Raw genomic sequence first — 20,576 nt, 5'->3', positions numbered from 1 at the left:
CGGATTTTATCAACTGTATATTTAATAACAATATTTGCTTTTAAATTTTTTACTCTTTGGTTTACATATACATACATACTAACGTACATATTGGAATTGATTATTATAATAGCTATGCGTTAATAAAGGAAGTTATGAAACAATAAAAAAATAAAGATTTTTATTATTATTTTATTATTATTATAATAGTAGGAACTATTTATTTCACGTGTTCAAAATTGATTTTGGACATACAACATTTAGACGGGTCTCTGTTATAATGGTTCAACCTCTGCTAGCTACTTCATAAATTATTATGAGTATTATTCCAACCATTAAATTTGATAACGGACTAGAAACATATTTCTATCTACGTTAGATTTTTCTCGACTATTTTCATAATATTATGAACCTATATTCTTAGAATTCAGTCCTCATTAGCTCTAACATCATACTAATGATGCCCCCGAAACATCATTACCACGATATGAGATCTAATTATCCGTCAAATGTTATACGTGTTAATTCGGCAGACGAATATGTTCTCCATAAAGCATCGGTACAGAGTGTAGCTACGCAATATAGAGAGAATTTTTAATAAGCTCAAATACAGGTCAATTTGTGCCAAGGACATTTCATAAAGGACTGTTAGATGGAATTTCGGATTTGACTCCAGAGAATTGGCTATGCGTTTTCATCGAGTGTTCTAATATTTATGGGGCCGGCGGACGATTTTTGTTTGTGTTAGGAGTTCACTATTATATAGTTATGAAAAATTTTGAAAATAGTTTTTTGATAAAAAGGAAAACTACCTGATTCAGTACAATAAATAAAGCCCGTTTAATACTGTCATTATAAAACGTATACGCGTTAAAACCAAACACTTGAAAATACTTCTAATTAGCTAGCTTTCCTGAAAAACTGACAAGAGTGTCTTAAATCTTAAACTATTTTAATATCTTGGAATATCCTCGTATTTAGCTACAACAAAGTTAAAATTAAACTATGAATATTTCACCGGTAAGCTGTACTGTCGGACGCTGGCCGTTACTCTTTAATCCCCTGGCTATCTAAAGCTCTTATCAACTAACAACAACTTTACACTCTATAGCAAACTGCATCGCTTTGTTTCTCTGTCAACAATGCAATAGTAAATTTACCTTTAACTGTTTAAGGTATAAACGTATATCCTAGGAATAATGCAATGTTATTAGTAGCGTATACAAAATCTTGTATCTTGCATCTTGCAATATTGCTAGAATAGAAATAATTTTGAGAAAGTCGACAAAGTGAAACTTTAAAAAGGAAAATCCATATTTTCATAAGTTTATTCTTTTTTGTTCTTTTTGTTATTCTTCCCTTTTCACTATTAAATTAATCTAATAATCTAACGCCATAAAGACCCCTTAATTTAATCACTACAAATCACAAAACATATAGGTATATACACCTGCAGAAGCTTTAAACTAGATAACAATGTTCCACTTTCCAATATTGCAATGCTAATGTATTTACGTGGCAAACTGCAAACAATGATATGATACAGTGGGCTCGCAGTGAGCAAATACAATTAATCATTACTTGCATATCTAAAACCGAGCAATCGACACGCGAGGTGCGACCAGTACGACCACTAGCTATCAATCAACCACCTCGCATGTTCCAAATATCCATTACTCATTTGTGCTTAATATCAGCGAATTGTTTGCTGCAATTTATTGCAAAATAGAACGGAACAAAAATCAGTTTTCACGTTTTAATTAAACTGCGAAACCACGTATCATTTATGTCAGCAACGACCAATATCGTATCCATTTTGCCATTCAGCGATTTTAACATTTCTGTTGTTTTAAATGAAAATATATAAATTTTGAGTAAAATATTATTTATTCTATTACCTGTTTCATGTTTCTCCAACAAACTAAAGTTTTAGCAGATGGTTTATGTGACTGTATAAATAACTGAAACTTCTGGGAACTGTCACTGAAATGTTCGTAGCTCGGTTTGCAGTAATGTTTAATATAACAGTTGCTACTTGCAATTTAATGTTGAGAATATTTGCACCAGCGCAGCTCTTTGCACCTTAATACATACATTAATAAAATATTATTTTAATGTACATCTTATGGAAATAATAGAACGTTCCAGCGTATTTCAAAGGCAATTTATTAATACCTATGTATCTCTGTAGGTAGTGTAGAGTAGGTAAATCATTTTTAAGTCCATATTTTAAATCATTGTTGTTTAAATTTCGCGATATTTTACTTAACATAAACTGCTGAACGATAACATAAAGTTCAAAATTATAGCACAATACAGATAATCGTTTTATAAAACCAATAAGAAGAACAAGCTTAATATTATGTCTCACTCCTATACCACCCACTCAAACATAATATAACCACATAAACAGCCAAAGATGCATCGAACCATTTGGTTCAGGATATTTCCAAGTTCAATATTCCTTCAGCTCGTATTCCACTGTTCGCAGTGGAGCGAGCAAATGTCTCATGTCACCAACGCGAGCGGTACTCTATGTATGGAATCATGGAATGCACACCTATAATCGAATGCTCCTTCGATACGCTTCAGCTCGCTCACAAAGGTTATATCGAACCAAATGTTTGCACATATTATGTTTATAGCAATTTCAGTTGCTCTGCATTTTCTTGTATTTGTTATAGTATAAGATCTAGGAAATTCTAGGTGTCCACAGAAACTTTTAACGATTAAATACATATGAAAAGATATATCTACATATGAGAAACATAAATTCATCGTCTTAATGAGTTTGTATATTGCAGTAGATATTTAATTGTACAATCGAAAAGTTGTTAGCATTTGAGTGCCCTATATTTTAAGGCAGTAGCTACCAGAAATTATTTTCTTTCTGCTCTCGTTAAGATATTTCCAGATAATATTGATGTAATAAAAATAAGTTACAAGATGAAACCTTGACCCTAACTTCAAAATTAACGAGGTCAAATTTCAAGATATTGCTTCCTCAATATCTTCCTCAATCTATCTGAATCAATACAAGGTACGATAAAGGTTGTTTACATCATGAAACTTCTTTTCTTCCCTTTTCCATAAAAGTACAGTAACCTCTTGGCTCTTAAAGCAAGAATATTCTAGTGTAGGAAAGTGGCGGTGCTGCACGGACCATCTAGCGTTGCCACTGAAATAAGTAGGTAACTGCTAAAAGACGCCTTGGTAACGGTGTTCAAATTTATGTGAATTACCTTGTTTTGTTTTCAATAAATTGAGCATTGACTCTTTATTATACTTGCAGAGCCACCGCGGTTCCTCGCCAGCGATACGCACATTTGCACCAGACGGTCGCACGCTAGAAGCGGGTATCAGCGTGCCCCGCTCCCCCTCCCCGCTGCGAGCCGCGTCACTGGACGTCCGCGCGGCACCGCTGGCCCACGGGTCTCTAGCGTCGTTGGCTGACACGCCAGCGCCACCGAGTCCTAGGCACGCGCCACCGAGATGCTTGTCACCATTGCTTATGCCACCAAGGTATGTGTTTCCGAAAGGTCGAACGCTGGAAGCCGGTATCAGAATTCTAAGCTGCGCGCTGGGTCGCTAGACGTGGGCGTGTCGCCGCACAGATGCTTGTCGAAGCTGCTTATCCCGCCAAGGTGTATGAGATTAGAATGAACTTATTATCAGGGATAAAAAAGCCTAAATATTATTTAGTAATGTAATTAAATTAATTAGATGTCTAACGATGAAATTATTTTTGTAATTGATCTAGTTACTAGTTCTCCGTTACTTAAAAAAAAAACGAAAATATCGTTTTACTTTATGAGATTAGTAATAGTAGGTATGAAATCCTACCTACGTTATTTTTTACGTACCTACTTGTTTTTATCAAAGACGTAGGTATACGTGGCCTTTCTTAAAGTGTTCGAAAATCGAAGGTTCGATAAAGATCTATACTAGACGTATTTTCACTTTCACATATTATATTTGAAAAGAAACCTTCTTGGTAAATTCTACAATCTTGAAAACCCACGATAATACAAGATTAATTAGTGTTTTAATACAGTTGCTGTCACTCAAAGCAAAAGGCCGCGCTGTTTCCGAGAAAATGCACGGAATAAATTAAAAGAATAGCGAGGAACAAGGATCGGACTTTCAGCTATTTTGTACATGGACGATATCATCGAATTGGGTCACTTATTTACTGAATGGACAATTAAATTACTGTTAACCTTTACGATCGTTTCGAAGCTTCTACTACCTTCGTATGTGTCTAAATCGGTCGTGTTTTGTATCGATAATATAGAGTAATATAGTTACACATAGTTATTAAAATGTGACATTTATGAAGCTTTAGTAATAAAATGTGTATATTACGTAGTAGTTATAATATGGTTTATATATATATTTATAGACCGATGTGATGTAAATTTAATATAAATAGAATGATACATGTTCACATATTTATTTGTGACGTTTATCACACTTCGACATAGATTTCCTGTAAGGGTATAAAAGGCTTTATGTAGCCACCAGCAAGGCGTTTAGTTGTTTACCCGAAAATACGGGATCGATATGAAATACCACATAAACATAACTTTTGCTATCGGTTATACGTAACTTACGAAAAACAGACTTTCAATAGGTATCCTTCATATTGTGTTTTATGGGGATTTATAGGTATAGATAAATCATTCTATAGAGAATGAGATAACATTTGTCAGTTATATAAAGAATCATTTAGTTATATTCTATCCATTGTTCAATTTTCATATGAACACATTAATATTAAAATGCAATGTATTATGTAACTCGTGTTTAGCTTTAGAGAGAAGCAAGAATATAATTACGAGGAAAATAATATTGCTTCTTTGTTGATAAATTGTAAATGTTAGTTTCCTGGTATGTGCTATTTTATTATTCTTCCAGGGCAAGTAATTAAAAAACTTACATTATAAAATGCACAGTGAACAGATTTACCTACGAGCATGTAGAGTACGTAGTACGTAGCACCTTGTAGATGAATACGTAGCACGTAGCGGTATGTAGCAAGCAATCTCGTGATACACAATTTTAGCTAGGTATAAAAAACTAAATTTCATTTTCAAGCAGCTAGCACATCATTTCACAACCTTGTAGGAAATCCATTTAATATTTGATGTTTAAATATCAAAATAAATATTTACTGGTAAAATATTAAATAAATAACATGACTTTACATAAACGTGGAAGCATCCAAACTAGGTGGCCCAATTCATCCGATTTTCAATCGGGTTCCACAAATAGCCGTCCCTTCCTGCAATTTAAAAACGGAGACGTCAATTTTGAATTTGGTATATTTTAACAAAGGTCCTACGGAATCAATCTGGTGCGGGCGTGCCGCGCGCCGGGCTCCACAAATTGAAGCAAACTCAATTTGCCTCCCCTCCCACCGCCGGTGACACCTCTTTCCGACACTACAAACTCGACACTTTTCCGATGTACACAATCGATATAGTCATTTAATCCGATAATTGCTTTCGCTTTACCACTTTGATAAGTATTTCAATTTGTTTTTCACTTTTATGCGAGCGCCTCTGTTTTTAATTAAATTCTGTCGATCTATATAAGTATTTTCAGCGGTTTGATTATTTAGAATAGATTACGAATACTAAATGTACAAGTATTCTATCATTGATAATTTCTGTCTCGAGAGTCGAGATAACTAGTCTGTGATTATTACGTTGAATTTCCGAATGAATCAAGAACTTAATTGTGTCCTAAATCTATATCTTATATATAAAATTCTCGTGTCACAATGTTAGTCTGCATACTCCTCCGAAACGGGTGGACCGATTCTCATGAAATTTTCTGTGCATATCGGGTAAGTCTGAGAATCGGCCAACATCTATTTTTCATATGTACCACGGGCGAAGCCTGGGCGGACCGCTAGTAATACTATATAATAAACTTCTATATATAATATGATTGAAATGAAAAACTATGACGTATTAATTATTTACTTGTCTTTAGTTTATGCCAAACAAATCTTTCAACTCATCTTTGGAAACGCCCAAGCCGTCAAGTAAAAACTAATTATATAGACCGGATATTGCAGGATAATAATTATCTTCCTCTCATTATGGAGAAAATGAGTAGCTTATACTTTGATCACTTGATTTCGCTGTAAATTATATGCCCCCGGGCCTACTGTCAACAGTTTACATGATATCTGAATAATTTAATGGGTCTGAAGGACATTGGTACTATAACGTTATGAAAAATGAACTCAACTTGGTCTGGCTGGCTTAAATATTAAACAGCCTTAACACCCGTGTGCGCTTTCAGAGGCTATCAAAACTTTTCGTGTTATAGACTAGAACATTATAACTATTTAAATATTAAAAGCAACGTGAATTATTTTCGAGTATACTGAATGCTTTTTTTTCAAACATATTATTTTAAATTACTATCTCATTATACTTTGATCAATATGCAGGGATGTGCCTTATAGTTAAGATAGTAATATGATTAGTATATGAAGCTCGTTTAAGTCTTAATATTAACGGATCTTAGCAATAGTTCATGGGTTCACTGAAAGGTCAAATATGTAATAATCCAACATCGATATGAATCATTACGTTTGATGTAGTAGTAGGTAGGTACGTATCGTGTCCCATATTATTTTATTGCCTACTCAATTTCAACTCAGACGATCCATTATTATGGTTTCTTCTTTAAAGATGTAAATTTTATGCTACATAAAAGTAGGTGATATAGTTAGTGATACTTTAAAATGTTATTTATATAGTGCGTGGTGTAATTATTCATAAACAATGTCGGTAAACTAAACACAGTTCAAAAGCTTTTAGGCTCTAGGTTTATAAAACGCAAACGCCTTTTTCTGGTAAGATAATTATATACAAAGTGTAGGTAAGTACCTACCTTTTTAGTACCCTTATATAAAAATACGTTTGATAATTACAAAACGTAGGTACATATTAGGTACGTTTACTCAGTTACTTTTATATTAAACTGAATAAAGATCTAAACTATCATGTTTAAGTTTCCTAAGGGTCAGCTCACACCGAGACGCGACGCGGCGCGACGCTGCGCGCACATTTTTCATAGAGCGACTCAGAATATACTTTATTCACTACACGAAAAGATACACATTGCTACGCCGCGAGGCACCTCGCCTCGAGGCGCAGCGCTGCGTGGTGCAACGTAATCTGAATTCTCACAATGTAATTTGTCAAGCAGACTCTCGATAGTTAGGGAAACTTTAAAGGAGATCAGCTCCATAATAATTATAGTTGCCATAGTTTTCATGTCTATTCGATAGTTAAGGATATCGTAGAACCCTTCCTCGTGCGGTCCCATTTATAGGTACCTTCCTACCTTTACCTTAAAATTACTTCCATCAGAAATTATTATTTATAATAAGTAGCATTGTAACTAGATATGTATACAATAGATGGGTGTTCTTACCAGTTACCGTTAAAAATGTTATACATATTTGTTATTCCAAGGCTGGTATAGGCTCAAATGCAATGCAACAAAATTCAATGAGTACGTAAACTGTTTCAACTCAGAAATTTATGTTAATTTATCTTTATTGATTTTACAGTGACATAAGATACAATTGCTTTTTTCCAGAAGAATAGACCGCAGCAACTCGCTCGTGGAAAGCAGTAGCGGAGTGGGGCCCCTGAGCCCTGGCGGTGGAGCAACGATCAGTTCCCTGGGAGCGCTACAACCAGACCTGTACACGAAGAGAGAGGCCCCGCTAGTTATAGAGCTGGAGGGCCCTGGACCCTCGCTGGGCAGGATCCACTTACGACTGAAGTACGACTTCGATCGGTCTGATCTGGAAGTCCATCTCATTGAAGGTACATAAACATTTGTTATTCGTAGTATGTAGAGTTATTTTGTTCTTAGACTTTCTTTAGGTAAGTTCGTATAAGAATATAGCATGGTGGTATTTATATTAAAAGTTCTTTTTTGATTATGAAAAAACCAGCTTTTATTAAAATGTATTAAATTGAAAATGTCCTAAAAAATAAACTTTTACACCAAAACTTTTAGCGTTCATACATATTAATTCCAACAAAAGAAAACATATAAAATCAAAACGTATATTAACATAATTTAACCCCTCCAGCGCACGACCTAGCGGGCTACGAGGCGGGCGGGTTCAACGACCCGTACGTGCGCGTGAGCCTCGCGCCCGAAGTGGACACGCGCGTGCGCCAGACGCCCGTGCACAGGAACGAGGCGAACCCGTTCTTTGACCAGCACTTCAAGTTCCCCGTGTCACATGACGATCTTTGTGATAAGACACTGCTGTTGCAAGTGTTTGATTATGATAGGTGAGAAAAAAAGGAATAGTGGGAATCAGCCTTCTTGATAGACCATTAAGACTTGATGATGTACTTTCGAACACACAGTTTTTTTATCAAAAAAAATTCTCCCCACTACCCGACTTTGATAGGTTCAACTCCCGTTTAACTCCTTTAAAATAAATTGTTCCTATGGGCACGAAATTGTTTAAAATAATATGTTCGTGTACTTACTTGTCATAGACTCAAAAGAATAACGAAAAAAATAAGTTATATAAATAGATAATTATATAAATACTTAGATATTTTTATGAAAAAAAGACTAATAATTTTCGCCATCCACAGGTTCTCCCGAAACGAAGTGATGGGATCTGCCAAGATTCCTCTCTCAAAAGTTGAAGTAGCTGGTGGTGCTGAAGTATGGGCCGAACTATCTCGGGAAAGACGTCCACCAGAAGAGCTACAGGAACTACTCCTGAGTCTGTCGTACTTGCCTTCTGCTGAACGACTTACTGTGGTCGTTCTGAAGGCTCGCAACCTTCTGCCGCCGCAAGAAGGGAAAGATGCTCTGGGTAAGTTTGGAATAGTTGCGGTTTAAAAACTGCTGTGTATATAAAGTGCAGTAAAAATTACACACAACATAATGATCTTTACACAATTTGTCTTTATGAAAAATCTCTAAATTATGTACATATTGATCGATAATTTAAACAATAACAAGTTAAAACAAAGTTGTTACTCTGGCTTATAAAGGTAATAAAACAGGTAGCTACCTCATTATGTTTTCACAGATACGCAGGTTACTGAATAGAAGGCTGAATTTTCAGACAGAGTAGGTATAAAATACCTACTGCAATAGAAAAACATGATTCATAAAAATCAAGTCCGTCGATTCAAATATTAACAAATATGTTGCAGATGTGTACGTGAAGGTGTATTTATTGGTGAATGGCAAACGTGTAAAAAAGAAGAAAACGAACAGAAAGGAGATAAACAACCCCGTTTGGAACGAGGCACTTTCTTTCAGTCTCTCTTCTTCCAACCTTCAAGAAGCTTCGGTGGAGGTGCGTATACCTAACATTAAACTTCTTTAACTATTACCTACTAACTTTCTATTTTTAAATAATCCAATCCTATTTTATACGATTTTGAAATCAATATTCATAATTTCAAATTAAAAATCAGAGAGGTTCGACCTAACCTACAAATTATGCATAAGTAGATATTACCTACTCGATAGATACCTACTATTTTTTTTACCATTTCTCTATTTTTACACAAAATCTTTCCAGAAGTGTTGTGGTTATAAATGCCATCCTATACCACAGATTAGATACTAGCCTATATCTACTACCTTCGTCGAAATAGGATAATCTTATTTTATCAAATTTTTTTCGTGATGTAACAATTTTGTATCAATCAACTTCCAGATCTGCGTAGTAACAGGGGGTAGCAACAACCTAGTAGTGGGTTGGTGTTGCGTGGGCGCGGCTGAACCGGCGGCAGAAGGCCGGCACTGGGCGCAGATGGCCCAGGAAACCCGCAAGGCTGTGGCCATGTGGCATACGCTGAGATAGACGCGATGGTTTCACGTTTTTAGATGCAGCTCTGAGTTCGGGTGTGGCAAATTCTTGCCTTGTGTTATCTACCTATTAAATAAATGTGTACTTTTTTTGTCTTAGATAATGGTTTACTTAATTACCTTTCTATACCCTCATAATTAGCACACATGACATGTTGACGTGTACATAGCAATGAATTAAGTTTTCAGTTCATGTTTTTATTGGAAAATATGAGAAGACAATAGCAGAGAAACCATCGCAGTTAATGGCGAATAAGGTGGTATGACATTAATAGTTGTAGCAGGGCTTTAGCACACCAATGTACCTACGAGTGAATTGTAATCAGTTAGTTTTGTGAATAAATTACTTATGGTTAATGATTTTACTTAAAAAGTAGTTGTAATAAATACGCTAAGACAAGAATTAATACGCACTCAGCTCGATCGTTGTATCTAAAAATGTCTGCAAGTCATTCGCAATAAATTGTCGTAGATCCCCTAGTACTTAGTAGCCAAAAGTTAACTTCGGATTATGACGCTTGAATAAAATAAAGTATTTTATAAAAAGAGAAACTGTATTTCACCGTGTCAGTTCAGACTTCAGAATGATCCTCTTCAAGCCTACAGTGTATAATGTATACCTATAGACCCTAACCCTAAATAAAATAATAAACCCTAACACATTAAAATATTGTAAAAAAAACACTGCAGCCTATGAAAATCATACTTCACTACGAGAGTATGTAAAAGTAACTGCAACTCTTGGTAACTTACCTACTCTTCATAACATTGTGAACTGAAATCTGAAATTTTCAATTTCTGTGTAAGACTTGAATAATTCGAAGTCAATTTTTGGCTATAGCCGTAAAGATGTGCGCATTGGAACTACTGAAAACATTTATCGTGTTTCTGAACAACTATTTTCTTATTATTGATGTATAATTAGCCTAATTTTCATCGAAAAAATATAATAGTTTTTGTTTGTTTTTGCAACTCAGAAAGAAACACTACAAATGCTTTCAATTGGTATCCCTTTTGCGCTACTATAAATGTATTATAATATGTATAGTAATGTGACCTCATCTGTATAATTTAACAAAATCAATCAAAAAAGAATATGGTAGTGTAAGTAGTACTTAAGTTAACAAGGCAAAAATTTCCTTTTAAGTCATTCTGCTTACAAGATTTAATACTACCAAGTTAATTGTTATACTATCTAAGGTTATATTTTGGGTTAGCCGTATGAGGTCATTATTACGTCTTTACGACTTACATAATTTATTAAGGGCGATTGTATTGTCCAGTAGTTAACGTGTTTAAAGATTAAAGCCATAGTATCTTCTTATATATACCAGTGTGTATCCACTATCCTCGACTGTGGGCTATTTATCTTAAATGTATTGTTATTGATAAACTGATAATGTGTAAAACTATCCCGTATTGGATTGTAAACGGGATTTAATAAATTATATTATGTACCTTTATAAAGTGTTATTTGAGCTTTTGAAACACCAAATAAATCTTATGAATTTATAGAGTTTTATATGAGAGTATTAGCGAATCGAATAATGAAATTTTAATAATAAAATACCGTATTTTCAAACGAATGTTACTTAGATATTTCTATCTCGCCCACAGTTACTATTCTGTCACGATGTGTACCTTATTGTGTCTAGTCATTATGTGATCTCTTTTTTTTAAGAATTCTATAAATAAATATATCGAATTTCATTCCAGAATATACGTATTTTTGTCTAAATGTGTATCAATGTGAAGGAATATTAATTGGTATTTTCTTTTACAATATCTGAATAAAGTATCTGTTTTTCATGAGTTCTTTTATTTCATACCCAATTACACTTCACCGGCAAAGGCTCAAATTACTTAGCTAAGAAATAAAACAACACTTTACAATAATTTATATCGTTTATTTTTAAAACTTTTTACATTATGTACATTTTTATGTTTAATATTTTGTATAATTAATAATATATAATTAATAATATTATAAATTAAATAACACAATCACAACAGTTTTACCATTCGGTGCGCGTCGAACACTGTACGGCCAGTCCTGAGTCTTAATCACTACAAAACCACTATTTAAAACTTACCACAGCCAGAGAAAGGCGACCCGCGCATGCCTCGCCAACTAGAAATTGCATAAATAATGAATAAAATAAAAATAAACATATAAAATGGTTTAATAGATACTTTAAAAGGGTAGAAACTAGAATCATTTAAATTATTTTGATGCAATTGAGAAACTACGAGTGATGACGCATGTCTTTAAAATGCAAGGCAAAATGTGAATAATAATATACATATCTGCAAAAGTTATTATCTATACGTTAATAAGAAAATTATTTACATTTTACCATATCTTGCTATAACAAATGCCCCATTCCAGTGATACAAAATACGAAAAGCATTAAACCACGTCTAAAATCGCAAATGAAACACGAAAAACAAATCGATTAAGACTCCCAATAGCATGCATGTAGCATTAACAAATCGATTAATACTTTACACTCGAACGAAGGATCCGTCGACGGTTGAAGTTGGCACAATTTACAGGGAAAGGGGAGTATGTGTGTGTCTTTTGTGTTTTTTTCTGTGGCGTAGCGAGTGTCTGTGTGATTTTGTGTAATGTCATTGAGTCTGTGATTGTAAATGTAGGAATTTGCAGTCGGTGTCCTTGCAAGTGCCACCAACTTCGAACGGGCACAGGAATGCGTTCGGATCTTCCTTCCAACTGAAAAATAACAATTTTAGAAAAGTTAGGTGCAAGCGCGCGCGTGTGGACAGTTTCAATGCATACTTACATCGCCGCTCCCGTACGCGATGTTCGTACGCATATGCCATCCACTTTACGATCATTCATTGATTTCCTTACATTTTTAGAACGCCTATGACATTTAAATTATTAAATTCGCCAAAAAATCTCAAATTAATTGCAATGTATGACACAAATACTTACTCTGTCCGTCCCAGAGCATCTAACGGAGATATGTAGTCTTTAACTTCACATTCATGCTTATTTCTATCCTCATCCATTTTCCTTCCGCAATCAATCGAATTATTTATATCACTAAATTCACCGATATGGTCTTCAGTCTTTTGGAAATCTACAGTTCTCTCTTTGGTCGGCGTTTTTGCTTTAACTACTTTTTTATTGCTACTGACATCGATTTCAACTGACAGTCGTGGATTATTTGCAGACGTATCCTTATTTAAATCATTTATTACACTAACTTTTACTGATTTCAGTAAATTGGGGTTTTTATGTTCCTTAACTAATGGATCATTTTCTTTCTGTTTTTTAGTGCTATTAATTACTTTATTATTGGTATTGGAAGGCGGATAGGGTATGGAATGTTTAAGTGTAGTTGAGCTGAAAATACAGAAATAAATATCAGTAGTATACTTGACAAATGATTTTGAACCTATACTCAAACATATTCTAGTCAGAAATAGTTAAAAGTTAAAAATATTAATTTGGAAATAAGTTTGTATAAATTGATGACAAAGAAATGATTAAATTCAGTAAATAAGTGTAAAAACCAAACCTCTTCAAAAGCATTTGATGCTGCAGTCTTATTTTCGATAATCCATTCTGCACATTTCTTTGTTGTTTCTTATTAAGCGTGATTGCCGTTGTAATATTTCTCAGTTCATTGGAAACTATTTTATATCTCTGAGACAACTTCGTTGCTTCCTCTTTTAGTTTTAACATTTTAGCTGATTCCTCTGCAATCATTTTTCTGAAACAAAATACATGCAGCTCAAATAATGTTTAAAATAAATTAACTAATGTAAAAATTATCTTTTTCCCACCTCGATGAAGCAATCTTTTCTTCTAATTTCTTAGCAGATACTTCCATTGTATTTACTGAGTTATTTCTAGGTTTTAGTGTTTCCTTACTACTAGGCTTATTTAAATTATTCAAAGAGAGCTGTCGCGCCTGTTTCAATTTTTCTAATTCAGCCATTCTTTTCACTAAGTTTTTATATTCAATTTGTTCTGATTTTGGTAAATGGTTCATTGCCTGGAAGATAAAGGAAGAATTTAAAACAATATTATCCTGAAATAAAAAAAATATTATACATATAATTAGAATCCTTTCCAACCTTTGGAACAAATTTCTGAGGTGGTTTTGGTGGAGCTTGAGGTCGAACAACATCTGGTAAAGTATTTTTCTCGACTTCCATTCTAGTAGACTTCAAGAACTGGTCAAGTTTTTGCTGAAATTCTGTTTGCTCTGCCAATTTCATGTGCATTTTTGTCAAATTTTTTGTAGCTTCATGTTCACCTTCAGAGTCTGAATCACCAAGCGTTATAATAAATTTCTTATCTTCTGGTATTTTCATTTTTTTCACCACTTCTGTTCTTGGTTTAGTTACTTCTCTAGCAACTTCAACTTCTGTATTAGTTAGAGTATTTATATCTACTAGATTAGGAAGGTTTTTACTTAAAGATGTCAATAATTTTGCTCTTAATAAATCTTCATCTTCCTCCAATTCATCCTCTTTGGCTACTTTAACTGAACCTGTACACTGTTTTAAGTTCTTAACATCAAATTCATTAAAAATATTATTATTATCACAGCCATCTTTGCTCTTTTCATCGCCATCCGAACCGATCTCCATATCAACATTCTCAACGTCTGTATTATTTTCGGTATCATTCCTATCATTATTACAATTTTCAAAAAACTCATCTTCCATAATCGAATGTTGGGACAACCGTTTCTGCAATTTTTGTTTCTTTTTCATCTCTATTGCTTTTTTCAACAATGCTGACCTTAAGCAAATCATTCTCAACTCGGCAGTATCACTATCTTCGTCTTCTGAATCTGGTTTATTTGGAACAATGTTTTGTACATCAGGAAGAGCTAATTTTAATTTGGAAGATTTTGTTTTCAAAGCATGCTGCCTCAATGACTCTAAATCTTCATCAGTACTTGCGCCACTATCATTAGGTTGTAAATCTTTCTTCTGTTCTACAATTCCCGCATCAACAGTATCATGTGAGTCTTCACCAACATTTTCAAGAATTTTTATATCATCATCTGTATCTATAAGATCATTTAATACATTTGGATTTTCAATAGCATTATTCTCGGTGGAATCACTATTCAAAGATATAATGTCTGAGTTGGCTTTTAAACTAGGTTTATGGGCTGGTTTTGTATTTGGACCGGTGAGTATTATGGGATTTTTAATAATAAAAGAATCTGCAGTTTTCGTCTGATTGGCATTAAGCATTTTGGCGAGTCTATCTTTTAAAGAACTACTTGTGTCTACTTTATTTTTATTAAGAGTGACAGCATCAGCTAACTTTCGCCTTTTATTCTTGTATTCATCATCCTCTGAATCTTCACTGGTTTCACTCACCACTTTCATTGGTAGAACCTTTTTACTGCGAGCATATTTTTTTCTGTTATTTTTTAAAGGCTCAATTTCTTTTGGTTGTTCCTTTGACTTTTTAGTTTTTTTTAAGTATTTTTCAGTTCGAGTAACTCGGTACACTTCTTGTGTTTTAGAATCATTTTTATCATCTGATACTTTTGTGAAATCTTGCCAAAATGAAGGTTTTGTTTTATTTGGTTTACCTAAAATTGTTATTTGGGATATTTTATTATTCATGAGATTTTACACAGTAACAAATTAAAAGTTGGGCAAGTGAGATTTTTTTTTTAAATTCAAGATTCTTATCTATACAAATACAGTCTGAATATTAAATTTATTTGTCCACTATTTAAATACAACTTACAAAACAATGTTTTATATAAACAAAAATTATTTTAATGACAATACACTTGTTTATTTATTCATTAACTATACATAATACAACATTATATTTATACAACTATTCTTCAAAAGCTTATTTTAGCCGTCTCAGATTACGTTGCTAGAAAAATATAATTTTAAAGCATATCAAGGATTACATTTATCAATAATTATAGAGTACTGCACTCCAAGCAGTAGGGAGGTAGATAAACATTAGAAATGAATAATTCATAAATGGCATATCTATAAATAATCTATGACACTGAATAATATTTTGTGATTTAAAAACAATTGGATTAGTTTCTATATTAGTAACATTTCAATCATATTAATGGAAGTATGTATTTTGAATTTTCCTATTCTTTGAGGTAGGTTCAATCTCTGAAATTCTTAAGAGTCTTAAGAGTAGATAAGGATATCAATAATTTTACAATTTTAATGAAAATGTACATACATTTGTATAAAAATTCTTACACTTGATTGTTCACTTGATTTGCCATTTTTAACAAGGAACCGGCAGTAACTTTTGAACAGAAAGATAGAATAGAAATATGTACATTGTTTATCATGCCGAGTAATTGTTGTTATTGTATGAATAACATGTATTCAATTTTTTTTTGTAGGTTAATCTGTTCTTAAAAATGCACTGATTCAGTAGTGTAGTCAATCAAGGGCCATGGGGAAAATAACAAAACAGGGCCTCTTGACATTCAAAGAGAAAAAAACTCCATGATGAACTAGTTAAGTCATAATTGATATTGTCTGTTAGTAATTTAGTCCTGAGGTACTTTATTTTACCTACACTGCACCTTTTTTTACTTCAAGAAATGTGTACTTATCCAAACATTAACTAATCCTACTAATATTATAAATGTAAAAGTTTGTGAGGATGTGTGTGTGTGTTTGTTACTCTTTCACGCAAATACTACTGAACCGATTATTATGAAATTTAGCAAACATATTAGTATCATAGTAACTTGGATTAACACAGGATAGGTTTTATCCGGCAAATTCCACGGGAACGGGAACTATGTGGGTTTTTCTTTGAAAGCGCGGGCGAAGCCGTGGGTGGAAAGCTAGTTCATAATATAGCCACTAAAACAATAGTTAAACTACAATGATAATCAAAATTTTATTGAATATTTTTATGCACAAAACTAAGGGCGGCCATACACGGACCGCTTCAAGCAGTCAACTGCGCGGTTTGTAGAAACAGCTTGAGCAGTCAACGACCGACTGCTCAAGCAGTCCGTATATGTTGCTCAGCTGTTAACTGCTTAAGCCGCCTGTGTACTTGTGTGTTTGCACTTGCTGTGGCTTTCTAGAAGAGACTAAATTTATTTAGAAGATGTTCCAATTTTAAATGGTTATTGGTACAATTTGCTATATGATTGAATGATAGCGCCTTCATTGAATGACAATATTTATTTGAATCAACAAGTTGTTACATCTGTAACTTTCAACAAACTGGTTGAATTGAGTGATACTTGTTAAATTAATGTTTGGGCTGGTAATTTAATTGAACTCATTGTTGTCATTTAATGAACACGCTAGTCTTTATTCAAATAGCAGACTCAACCAGATGATGGCGACATAACCATCACAACTTTCTTTTATTTTGTTGATATACCTTTTAAAATATTTATTTATATTTAAATATGGTTTGTATAACACAGCATGTATGTAAGTATATTGTAAGTAACAATCAACTGCAATTGAATTAAATTATTAATTCTAGTATTTCTTTTATAATTGCAAATATGAGTACTTCACAGGCTTGAATGATTTAAAATACTAATCCGTACTAACCTGTGCCCAGAGATGTTCTTTTAGCCTCCTTTCTTTCAAGGACATTGTTGTAGTTCTCCAGAATTTCTAACCTTTGTCGCAGTAAAAACTCTTCCTCGGACGAAATATCTGATAGGTCATCGAGCTCATCTACAATTTCACCCTCTTCCCTTTCAGATTCCATATTTTCGTGCTGTATTTCTACACAAGCCATGGCTAATACCTATTTATCACTTTCACCTTTTGTCAGTCAGCAAATAAGACACTGGAAACAAGTTCCTCTAGATCTAGAACATGGTTTGTAACTGAAATAAATGTTTATCAGTAATAAATAAAACGCTTTGGTAACTCATGCTTTATGTTCAACATGGTATAAAAGTTAAGAAGTAACGAATAATTAATATGAGCATTGAACAAACGTTAAAAATCAGAAATCGTATGAGAATTGAGATCCAATGAAAATTGCAATAAAAATGTCAGAATTCAGATTGTGCAATGCGACCATAGACTATACAAATGTGACATTTCTGCCTTCATAAAATTTATGGATTTGCCAAAGACAGACTGTGAGATGTCCACGAAAAAATGTGTCGATGTTCGATATGATCGATATCGATAATAATGATATTTTCATAATTTTGATTCTAGCTAGTATCTTCGAAGAGTAATTATGTCACCATAAATTATTGTAGTGGCCCAGCCGCACACGTTCGGTTACTGAGTTACATTAGAGAACAATAATTAAAATGGTATTATTTTATTGTAGTCTTAACTCATAGAAACTTTACATACAAATAGAGAAAACACTCGCTCTTGTGTGTACAGTGTAGTCTTAGATCTATTATTAAAAGGTATTGTTTTTATAAAATAATAAATAGGTAGGCATGTATAATTACTAAAGACGGCATACTACTGACTTGACTGTGCACTGTAGCGCAAAAACAAGATACGGGTCAAATTGCTTGAAAAACGAACTGTGTAAGAGCGTTTTCACATTATCCGATCCGATATCGGATATCGGACGCCGATAGCCGATATCCGATATCGGATACAATTTGCCCTTTCACATTTTTTGTCCGATAAAATCGTTCCGATATCATCATGAGTGTTGCCAGAAATTTTTAGAGAAAACTAAACTAAATTGCCAGTTGTTAAAAAAAAGGTATAAGTCATTAAAAATAAATCAAATGTTATATCATAGTTGTACATGTACGTTAAAAATAACTACGATAAAGAAAAACAACTTCAAAAAAGAAAAGTAAAATGTAAAAAAAGATTTGATATCACAAATTAACTACTGCATATTATTTAGATGTGCTATTTACTAAATAGTTTTGATATCGGTCATTTGTTTATCATAATATGTTAACATATTATAAATTAAATAAATTTATATCAATACCTACTACAACCTATATATATTACCATTTTTTCACTACATACATTTATAAAAGTTCATGTATAATATTATAGTACCTATGATAAATTTATTAAGTGATACAATCTTTGTTCACATTTTCTTTTCTTTTTCTTATTACACTGTAATATCCTAAAATAATATTGTCACTCGTTCAAATATATTTTTAATGTGATTGTTGTAATTTCCTGTAAGTAAAGATACATAAATTATTTTATTCTCATAAGCAATTATTTTAGAATTAATAGTTTTCAAACTTTATATTCGTTGTTGATTCAAAATAAAAATAAAATCGGTGTGAAATCTCCTCCTTTTTTTGAAGTCGGTTAAAAACAAAGTACTCAATGATAACAATACAATAAACAGCACAACCAACATCCGAGTAGGAGGAGGAGCGAGGCAGAATGAGATAAAATAAAGATGATAGACACTAATGTTTTCGAAGATAGATATTTGAATTTAAGAACGCAATATATGTTTGTTTACTTCAGTTCAGTTCAGTTCAGCAAATACGGCAAATAAAAATACCTGCCGTATAAATCGTATTTTAAATGCCTATAAATACTTAAATATGTGTTTTCTTAATAAAAAAAAGGTTTCTTTTAATAGAACGGGTTTTAGGTTAAAAGCAAATAATTTTTTTAAAGATTGAGCGCCCTATAAGACTGAAAATACACAAACTAGTGCTTTTTTGCTGTTGGTATACTGCCTTTTCGAAAATTGAGTTGGCAACACTGAACATTATCGTCCGATAGCCACTGGGAATATCGGTGTCGGCTCCGATATCCGATATCGGACCGGACAATGTGAAAGACAGGTACATATTTCACACATTTTACTTCCCTCCGATATCGGATATCGGCTATCGGCTTCCGATATCCGATATCGGATCGGATAATGTGAAAACGCTCTAAGTGTCCTGATACATATATTTTGTCTAATGATGATACGCTACGTAATTTAAAGTATGTAAAAATAAACTAATACTGTACCCTGTACATATTTTAATATTAAGTTAACGTTAAATTCTAAACACCGTTAGTAATAGTTATAATTTTCATTCTAGCTAATAATAATATTATAATCTTTATCGTAATGTAGCTCTATCTGTTACGTGCTTGTGGGTTTCACTATAAGTCTTAAATTTAATTAATTTTTACCGACATAATATAATTCATGAGATACATTCATTCATTCATCAGGTACAAACAAAATTCATCGTCACCCTATGTTACGTCCCGGCCTTATCAGCAAGCTGCTGACTACGTCGTTCGCATGGGAACGGGATGCGAGCGTAGTTTTGCTATGTTAGTTTTTTAAGATTTCTTTAGAATAATTATTCATATTGTATAATGATTCTCTAACTCCGGTCTGCACCGAGCAGACGTGGTTGTAAAGTTTCATTTTAATAATTAAAATGAAGTTAGGTATGAAGTAAATCTGGTTTTTTTTGGGGCCTCCGGCTGTGGGACTCGTCATTCCCACGTAAACAAAGCGTAAACATCAATATTTTATTGGATGAGTTGTCAAACAAAATGTTAGAAAAGGACTCTCGCTCGAAACGCCTTTGGTTAGCTTCCGCATTATGAGGAAAAATCAACCCTTAGCATAAAGAAATATATTTTATTTTATCAAAACAAAATTAAATACGTGTTGGTGCACTGTCAAGACAGATACTATCAAGGATACTATAATACATACGACGGATAATACCACAGATAATACACTA

General features: G+C 33.2%; 2 protein-coding genes across 4 annotated transcripts in view; one reads left to right on the top strand and one right to left on the bottom strand.

Annotated features, from left to right (window-relative positions):
* The window catches only part of Sytbeta (Synaptotagmin beta), a 32,627-nt gene extending 22,186 nt beyond the window's left edge, over positions 1 to 10,441 (top strand). Inside the window, exons 3-8 of the mRNA XM_090110386.1 lie at positions 3,272 to 3,501; positions 7,606 to 7,838; positions 8,111 to 8,318; positions 8,634 to 8,860; positions 9,207 to 9,352; positions 9,719 to 10,441. Of these exons, the coding sequence (XP_089966512.1) occupies positions 3,272 to 3,501; positions 7,606 to 7,838; positions 8,111 to 8,318; positions 8,634 to 8,860; positions 9,207 to 9,352; positions 9,719 to 9,865 (1,191 nt within the window). The 3' untranslated portion in view covers positions 9,866 to 10,441. The remainder of the gene's footprint in view (positions 1 to 3,271; positions 3,502 to 7,605; positions 7,839 to 8,110; positions 8,319 to 8,633; positions 8,861 to 9,206; positions 9,353 to 9,718) is intronic.
* A 1,329-nt stretch (positions 10,442 to 11,770) lies between these two features.
* LOC149902496 (uncharacterized) lies at positions 11,771 to 17,868 on the bottom strand. Of its 3 annotated transcripts, XR_016457514.1 has the most exons (7): positions 17,452 to 17,868; positions 13,981 to 15,464; positions 13,687 to 13,898; positions 13,419 to 13,613; positions 12,830 to 13,243; positions 12,380 to 12,604; positions 11,771 to 12,001 (listed from the first exon to the last, which is right to left on the bottom strand). XR_016457514.1 is itself a non-coding variant. In XM_090109955.1 (6 exons), exons 1-6 carry the CDS (start codon positions 17,642 to 17,644, stop codon positions 12,502 to 12,504), a joined length of 2,601 nt encoding a protein of 866 aa, XP_089966081.1. In that variant the 5' UTR covers positions 17,645 to 17,868; the 3' UTR covers positions 11,771 to 12,501. The 3 variants fall into 3 exon arrangements, 2 of the variants coding, with proteins under 2 accessions (XP_089966081.1, XP_089966082.1); XM_090109955.1 differs by having other exon boundaries at positions 11,771 to 12,604; XM_090109956.1 differs by lacking the exon at positions 11,771 to 12,001 and having other exon boundaries at positions 12,534 to 12,758.
* Between the last annotated feature and the right edge of the window lie 2,708 nt (positions 17,869 to 20,576).

The sequence above is a fragment of the Colias eurytheme genome, chromosome 15, assembly GCF_061535395.1.
Source record: "Colias eurytheme isolate Ceu_HAF_F1 chromosome 15, ilColEury1 Martin Lab GWU primary, whole genome shotgun sequence".
NCBI lineage: Eukaryota > Metazoa > Arthropoda > Insecta > Lepidoptera > Pieridae > Colias > Colias eurytheme.
This window is presented reverse-complemented; position numbering and strand designations above follow the sequence as displayed.